The sequence below is a fragment of the Sorghum bicolor genome, chromosome 5 (genome assembly GCF_000003195.3).
Source record: "Sorghum bicolor cultivar BTx623 chromosome 5, Sorghum_bicolor_NCBIv3, whole genome shotgun sequence".
NCBI lineage: Eukaryota > Viridiplantae > Streptophyta > Magnoliopsida > Poales > Poaceae > Sorghum > Sorghum bicolor.
Window position 1 is genome coordinate 67,747,977 of NC_012874.2, and position 8,883 is coordinate 67,756,859.

The 8,883-nt window shown below is 47.7% G+C and overlaps 1 protein-coding gene across 1 annotated transcript; it reads left to right on the forward strand.

Annotated features, from left to right (window-relative positions):
* On the forward strand, positions 6,568 to 8,093 carry LOC8068321 (protein ELF4-LIKE 3). Its single transcript, XM_002449845.2, has 2 exons — positions 6,568 to 6,957; positions 7,338 to 8,093. Exon 2 carries the CDS (start codon positions 7,412 to 7,414, stop codon positions 7,778 to 7,780), a length of 369 nt encoding a protein of 122 aa, XP_002449890.1. The 5' UTR covers positions 6,568 to 6,957; positions 7,338 to 7,411; the 3' UTR covers positions 7,781 to 8,093.

The window sequence follows — 8,883 nt, forward strand, 5'->3', positions numbered from 1 at the left end:
CAAATCTTGAAGTTTTTTGGGCTTCAAACATCATAGCTAAACAGGACAGAGGAGATTGGACATCACAATCAAAAGGGCAGAGGAAATCGGACATACCTTGCGACCTAGAGACCTGGAGCCCTTGGGGAGGCGGTCGTCGTCGGGCAGAGATGCGGCCGCCGCGTCGGAGTAGCTTCGGCCGCCGCGTCGGAGTAGCTTCAGGCGGAGATGCAGCCGCCGAGTGGAGATGCAGCCTCGGTCGCGACTGGAGATGCAGCCGGCCTTCGTCGAGCAGCCGCGGCCGCGGGTGGGGAGGCGGCCGTCGTCGAGCCTCAGGCAACGGTGGCGGCGGAGGAACCCTAGCCAGTCGCGGCCATGCGCGCGCGTCGGGTGGGTCGCGACTGGAGATGCAGCCTGCGAGGCGGCCGGCCTTCGTCGAGCAGCCGCGGTCGCGGTTGGGGAGGCGGCGGCCGTCGAGCCAATGGTGGCGGCGGAGGAACCCTAGCCAGTCGCGGCCATGCGCGCGCGTCGCGTGGGTCGCGAGTGGAGATGGCGTCGGGCGGAACGGATGCGGAACAGGGGAATAGAAGGCACCGAAACGTTTTTTTCCTTTTCATAACCGGTGGCAGTGGGTAATTTTCTCCAACTTGGTCATTCAAAAGCCGATGAAAGCAAGGGGGAGGTGCTTTTGAAATTGTACTGCAGTAAAAGTTGCTTTTGGGTAAAAGCTGCTGTAGCTTTTGGACCCTTTGGTTGGCTTTTGACTTTTGCAGAAGCAAAAGCAGGTTGAAAAGTCCAACCAAAGGGAGCCTAAACTCTACAGCGGATACTCTTGCTAAACAAGCACTTGTTTTCATTTTTATTGAGCTCAATCACTCTTGTAGCAGACCGGCTTGTGGCCCTCTATGTTCAATTCTTCAGGCTCTACTTTCAGTAGACCTGTACAATGTAAACATCTTTGCAGCTTCTTGCTGCGTTTAATAAAAATCGGCTTGTTCCTTGTAAAAAAAAAAATCTTCACAGGCACAGCTCAGACCAAGACTGAAGATTGTATACTCGATTGCAGTTTCTTTAAACCTTTATCAAAACTTCGTTTTCTATCTGATACGATCTATGACTCGTAATAACGACGACGATTTCAAACCAAGTTCATTCCTAGTCAGACAACAATAAATGCAAGCATGCAGTCAGTAAATTCAAAAAATAATAATGTATTTTTACTTGTTCATTGCGACAAATTTTCTTTTATATATAATTTGTGACTGGAAAACAGAGAGAGCCTTCAATGTTCATATAACCGGATCAGGAGGTTCACTATGGGCGTGATTGGTTGCTCTAAGGTCGGTCATCCAGGATGGAGGCTCTGTCTAGCCTCTTTCTAGTCCCGACGAAAGCATTCACCTAGCTCTGTTTGGTTACAATGTCTGGGGGCATACAGGATGATAGTGATCTTATTTGGTTGTCTGTGCGGATGATTCCGAGATACAAACAGGTGCTCTCCTTCTTGTTTGGTTGGTCGCACGGCATAAGGTGCCAGCACCCAAGTATCGATTTGGTGAGACTACCACAATTCTCAAGAGAACAAACAAGAGAACAGGGGTACCGGACCAACGATCTCTTCGTGGAAGAACAACATTGTCGACGCATCGCCTCCACCTCCGACGTCTGCACCGCCCAAGAAGGTCAAGTACGAGCTCGCCCCCCAGAACATCTACTATGTCAAAGCCGACTGACGCGTTGAGGTCACTTGTGGTGCAACTTCTGAAGCCGCGCAGCGCAGCGCCGATGCTGTCGGACTACATCCTCCACGACTCTCACTCGACCTGCTCAACATCTCCGAGACCTTCGCGTTTGTGGCGTCACTGCTGCACCCGGAGTCGCGGGCCGCTGCCTTGGCCACGGCACGGTCGTCGTGCTCCTTAGCAGCCGCATCCGGCTCCACGGCGCAGTCTGCGTCTAGCACCTTGAAGCGGTGGCCCTCATGGATAGATCGCGCGTGAGGCGGTGCAGCGAGCGCATCAGCTCTCGGTAGGATCCCTTCTTCCTTCAAATCCCCCACCCTAACCTAACCAGCTTTAGTCCATGGCGGCTCGGTCTTCTCAGGTTGTAGTCCATGGGGAAGAGAATGGGTTAGTGGTGGGAGGGGGGGGTAGCTGCGATGGTGGCCAAGGACCTGGTGCGACGAATCAAAGCAGGGTGGGCAGCTGCCTGAGATTGAGCACGCAGCGGCACTGCTCTGCTCGATTTCTTTGGGGGAAGAATAGTGAAGGAGGGTAACCTTATCCTCAGTGCCTCAGGCTACGCGCTGCACCACATTGTCTCGGCTCACATGGGAAGCCCGATTTCTGTGTACTAAGAATTCGTATCACGGCGGCCTTCGATGCACAGTCCAATACATCATTTTGGTTCAGCACATGAAACCAATCACAGCGACACTACATGACATGATGCCGGATGGCCCTTTGGACGGCTCCATCAGGGCTACCAATCACACCCTTTCAGCCTGCCTATTTCCTTCTGCGCTAGTCAACGGTCAACCGATCAAAGTCCAACTCGTGCTTTAGGACAAACAGAGTGAGCCAATGAGTACCACCAACCTGCAACATTTTTTGCACAATCTCGTAAAAAAAACATATTTTACATAAAATTTGATGGCCACCATGAGACTTCTCTGTCGTGCCTTGTTGGCAGGACAAATTCATCACGAATTTATACAGAACTTCTTTTACCACGACTTTTACTGTATATATAGAGAGGCTGACAGGCATGGAGATTCATTGCAAGGATGTGCAGGACCAAGAAATCCGTAGCCTACTTCGCCCACAACCCGACGCAAGGGTCGCAGTAAACTTTAAAATAGATGAAGTTTATCCAAGTCGTGACAATGCCGTGCGGCTCTCTGATCCAAACATCCAAACAAATATTGAGAGCCCATCCCCCGTCTTCCTCGTCCAGATTGCGCCGCGTCCTCCTCCTCCTTTGTCCCCTGTTTGCTCAAGGAACCTCTGCAGGCCAGGTGCCCATGTGGCATGTGCATTGTGTGTGTGGCGTGGCCGGTGTCGATGTCGACGCAGATGGGACAACACAACAGGGCGACAGATGTTGATCTTCATGCCTGCTGATTATTATACACATGTCACAACAGTAATAATATATGATGATGATGATAGTATAATACACGCGCTTCTCCTTGTGCTGCTAGCTTGTGGGCAACTGTTGGCACTGTGCACGCTTGTCTACCACCTTCGCTGCACGTGACATCCATCCAGCAACACGGCTACACGAGTGGTCACCCCTGCCGTGCGTTTTCATTCTTTTATGATATCTGAATGCTACGTAAGTACTCCTTCCGTTCCCTAGATATATATCATTTTTGCTTTCTGATTTTTGACTAATTATATACTAAAACTATTAAGATTTAAAGTATATAATTAGTATTACTATAAAGATCTTTGAATCTATTTTTTTTAATAAATTTATTCAGAGATATAAATACTACACATGTTTTCTATAAAATCAAGTTAAACTTGCACCACATACACCAACAATGATAATTATTTAGGGATAAAGAGAGTAGAGTATAGGCGCTAAGGTTGTCCAATCCAACCCCCCAACACCATCTATGTTGTTTGATTAATGAGTAGTTTCACGGATTTGTTGTGTGTAATAGATTAGTTATTTTAAGGCCCTGTTTAAGAGAGCTCTGCTCCTTGATTCTCTGATGGAGCAATTCTATTGGATTTCTAGGAGGGAGTAGGGTGAGGAGCTTATGAGAATTGATTTTTTACTGATCTCCATCAGAATATACCAGGGAGTAAGGTGAAGTAGTTTTTTTTAGCTCTTTGAGGTCGTGTTTGGTTAGGCTTTTGGCTGTGGCTTTTGCCCCCCAAAAGACGAAAGCTCAACCAAAGGACCCAAAAGTCATAATTGTTTTTGTCTAAAATCAGCTTTCACCGCAGTATAAATTCAAAAGCACTCCACTGTTTGCTTTCACTAGCTTTTGAGCCTAAAAATTACCCCACCTGCCACTGGTTGTGAAAGCGAATCATTTTTTTCTTCGGTTTCTATTCACGAGGAAAGGGGACACGCTTCCTCGCTAGAGCACCGCCGCGAGCATCACAACCGGTGACCCGACGACGCATCCAGGCCGTCTATGAGCACAGACAAGCTCAGACCGCCGCCCTCTGGCAGGCATTCCACATCTTCCTCCATGGTTGTCTCTAAAGAAGTGGGCGTCCGGCACGCTTCCTCCTCTTCCTCCATGGTTGTCTCCAAAGAAGAAGGCGTTTGGCGCACCTCTTCCTCCTATTGTCCTCCATGGATCCAACACGCTTCCTCCTCCTCTTGTCCTCCATGGATCCGACGACCGCATGGGTTGAGATCTCGTGGAGCAAAGCAGGCGGCGCATGGCGTCCCCAACCTCGGTCCGACAGGCATCAGCCATGGGGGGTGCGGCCTGCCCCTGCCGGAGCAGCATGGCCCAGGGCGGCGAGCCCCACATGTGCCCAACTGCTATGCTCCAGGCTCCTATCGAGAGGAACAAGATAACAGAGATTATGAGGCCGACAAGCAGGGTCCGCTTGTTAGTGAGACAAGATGACAACATTTTTTTTTCCAAAAGCCACAACCAAATGGCTTTTGGCTTTGCTCACAGCTCACGGTACCTTTTGCAAAAGCCACATCACAAGCAAAACACGACCTTAGTGTAAATGGAGAAGTTATTCTCTTTCAATCCTCACTTCAATCAATTAGCATTTTGAGCTTTTGACCGCTTAAGAGTGATTCTCCTCAAGCTGATCAGTTCCTTTGGACAATTTTTCATGGTTTTATCCACGCAACATTGGAGGAGCAAAAGATATACCCCTAGCGTCCTCTCAAAAAAAAAATCACAGGATTGGAAAATAGTAGAGCATTCGTCATCTGACAACCATTCAGAATCAGAAGGGATAAAATAATTGACAAGTTTCTTGCAGGTTTTTTTCCCCAATCCAATCCAAAAACAAAACAAAAAAAAAACTGTAAAGAAACAACTATTTCGGCCTCTCTGGTGCCTCTCTTGGTGCCCGGCCCAACCGGCAAAACCACGTAGTAATAGGCACATTGTGCAGCGAACAAAGGCGAACATTGTCGGAGCGAGGAACGAGACCACTCTTTTGGTGCGGTCGCAGAGACAAACCGCCAATTCTTTATGGGGGGTCGCTGCTTTCAGCTCCGGTTCTTGGCATCTTCTCGCTGCACAACACAAAAGGGACACTGGCAGGGCTGCTGGATTATGGGGTCATTAATTAGTTAAGATCAACATAGGGAGGCCCATCACTTTGTATAATTGGGAGGGCAGCTTTTTTCCCCATTACAAAACGCCGGCGTGCATGTGTGTCCTCTTCGTTCGCTCCTCATCTTCCTCGCATCTCTGGCTCTTTCTCTCAGTGTGTACTACAGCTACTTTTACTCCCTTTGTACTTAAATAACATGCATATTATTTCTTGATTGAGGTGCTATTTCATTAAAAACCTAACTATTTTTTATAAATAATAATATTAATTTTACCATTGAATAAATTTATTACAAAACAAATGCTTAGGTTAATGTATTGTTATTTATTATGTATCATAAATATGTATCGTAGGCTAGGCGCGGGGCATTGAGCTGCCGTCATGCCATGGCTGCCGAGAGACAGAAGGTCTCAATGTGTTTAACTAGTTGCATGTGCTACGATGCTTATTGCATGAGCAAATGCAAATGCTTAATTGGATGTAGGCTAACGGGATATGGTAAAATTGAGCTTCACTTTCGGGCCGGCCTTGGTGGATGTAAGACGAGGCTGGTGAACACACACATAAGTGATGTAGGACGAGGATGCTAGACATGTTGTATCTGCTCATGCAGGTAACCAAACATTATCTATTTTGTTTTCATTCACTCATGCAACCACTCAAACACCTTCATTTCTAAAATATGGTTTGTCCTTCGATCGCCGCCATCCTTTCTCCTTAGATGGGATCTTGCCTCCTCCCTCCTTCATCGACGACCATTCTTCCAACTAGAGCGTGTCTCGTCTCTCCGCCGGCAACCTTTACTCCGACAAGATCTCGACTCCTCTCGTCACCGACCGACCTCAGTGCCCAGTGCTCCTCATCCATGTCCCCCTCTCCTCTCTTCCAAGTGACGGAAACATCATTTCGCCACAACCTACCACCGATAGTCAAAACCTCGACATCTCCTACATTTGAGGGAGAAAGGTGTGCGATTTAAGTAATAATTACCTAGAAAAATTTAGTTATTAGTAACAAGATAAAATGATATGTTGGTTTCTTATGAATCTCTTATATTGCATATTTTTAGATTGAAGATGGTTTAAGTAATTCGTTTGAGATTGTCTTCCAAACACTTCCTCAAAAAAAAAGAGATTGTCCTCCAAACTCCTTACAATAACCAAACACATTATTAATGGTACTAGAGGCATGTTTTTTTTTTTGAAAATAGAAGCATGTGTTTGTGCTAGAGATGGAGATAGTGAGAGAATAAACAGGTGTGGGCCACGTTCCATGATTTCACACAGGTCAGGTTCAGCGAGGCAGGCAGGCTAGCTAGTTACTAGTCCCTCATCCCATCCCGTGCTCGACTCTGCCCCCCGAGAACACTTCCCGATAGATTCCATCCCCTCTCTATCATCCTCGGCATCCGTCCCCCCCTTTGCCCTTGTTAATTCCAAAGGTTTCTGCAGGGATAAAACATTTGTGGCCTGTGGGCGTGAGTTGAGCCCTATAGAATAGAATCCTGCCTGCCTGCCTGCCTGCCCTCCTTTTCATGTTGCTTTCCCTTTCCTCCTCCTATTTATTAACATTCTTCAATCAAATTGCTTGTCAGCATCTTCCAGCTGCTCCAACCACGCTACACTCTCTTCTCTTGCCCCCCCTGATTCTTGCTTGGATTTTTCTTCAGAGGAAGGATTGGCTACTCAGACATTCTTCCTCCTAGGTGAACCCTCCTGAAATCCCATGTCTTTGTTCGTTCGTTTGTTTCACCGAGTCCAGCTGCTGGATTTCACCACCACCATCATCCATCATGGTGTTTCCTGCCATGGATTTGCTGCTTCTTGTTTCTCTTTTTTTTACCTCTCTCTCTCTCTCTCTCTCTCTCTCTCTCTCTCTCTCTGCTGCTGGGATATTGTACATTTGTACTGTATGTACCAGCTGAATCCTCACACTACCGTGGTGGTCTTGATGAGCCTTTACTTGCTTCTTCTAGTACAGATTAACCAAACCAATCCCGCCGCCATAAAAACTCTCAAAAGTTCAAATCTTTCTGGCCCCAGCTAAATCAATGGTTTTGATTCGGTTTGTTTCGTGTATGTTCAGTCCAGGACTAGCAGTCGTCAGTCGGTGAGGAGGGAGAGGGAGAGAGAGCAGAGCAAGCAGAAGCAGAGGTGTCCATGGAGGGGGACAGCTACTCCGGCGCCATGGCGAACGGCGGCGGGCAGGCGGTGGACGGGAAGCTGATCCAGACGTTCCACAAGAGCTTCGTGCAGGTGCAGAGCCTGCTGGACCAGAACCGGATGCTCATCAGCGAGATCAACCAGAACCACGAGTCCCGGGCGCCCGACAACCTCACCCGCAACGTCGGCCTCATCCGGGAGCTCAACAACAACATCCGCCGCGTCGTCGGCCTCTACGCCGACCTCTCCGCCTCCTTCGCCCGCACCATGGACGCTTCCTCCGACGGCGACTCCTCCGGCACCGCCATCCGCTCCTCCGCCGCCGCCGCCGCCGCCGCCGGACACAAGCGCGTCCGCCCCGCCTAGCTACCTACCTACCTACCTACCTTTCTTGGTTCTTGGCATGGCAATCCTAGCATAGGTGCTGCCAGTGCCACTAGGCTTGTTAGTCTTTTTTTTCCCTTTCTTTCTTGCGCTTCTTCTTCTTGGTCGTCTTCTTTGTTTGTCAGTGATTAGTGTATGGTAATTTAGTGACAAACAGAAAGCTGCTGCTATGTGGATGCTGTTCCTATGATTATGATTCTGATGATGAGACGCGGCACACGGTAGTACCGTAGTAGTAGTAGTAGTATGTTTATGTTCTTGAATGACAGATATCAATCAATGTTCATTTTTGGCAGCCTTGCTGTTTGTTAGGCACTATTTAGATTGGAGATGAAAATTTTTTTGATGTCACATAGGATATGTCGGAAGAATGTCGGGAGGGGTTTTTAGAAACTAATAAAAAAATAAATTACATAGCTCGTCAGGAAACTGCAAGACAAATCTATTAAGTATAATTAATCTATCATTAGCACATATGGGTTACTGTAGCGCTTAAGGCTAATCATGAAGTAACTAGGTTTAAAAGATTCGTCTCGAGATTTTCAACCAAACTGTGTAATTAGTTTATTTTTTATGTATATTTAATGTTTTATGCATGTGTCCAAAGATTCGATGGGATGGATGGAAAAATTTTGGATGGGTAACTAAACAGGGTTACTCTAGCAAACATCTGGAATGGAAATTATTTGCAGCACAGTTTCAAGTGTACTACTGTACTAGGAGGACACTCGTGGAGACACTGCAGATGGGTCAGCTCAGGTAGGCAGCTCATGTCCAGTTCAACAGGACAGATCAAGGAGAGCAAATGTTACCCGGGCCATCTGACACTGCCCTCATCCTTTTCACTCATCTTTACCACCAACTTCTACCTGAGTTCTGAATCTGATGAGTGCATCAGCCGGCACTTTGGGGATGGAGATTGATCTGATCTCCCAACTCTGAATCTGATGATTGAGTGCAAAATGGTGGCTGCCCTGCCCATGTAGTAGTACTGGCAATGCAAAGTGCAAAGCTTTACAGCTTTACCAACCTGCTCCTCCTTGCTTGCTCACCCTCACCCTCACCCCTGCCATGTTTTTCCTTCT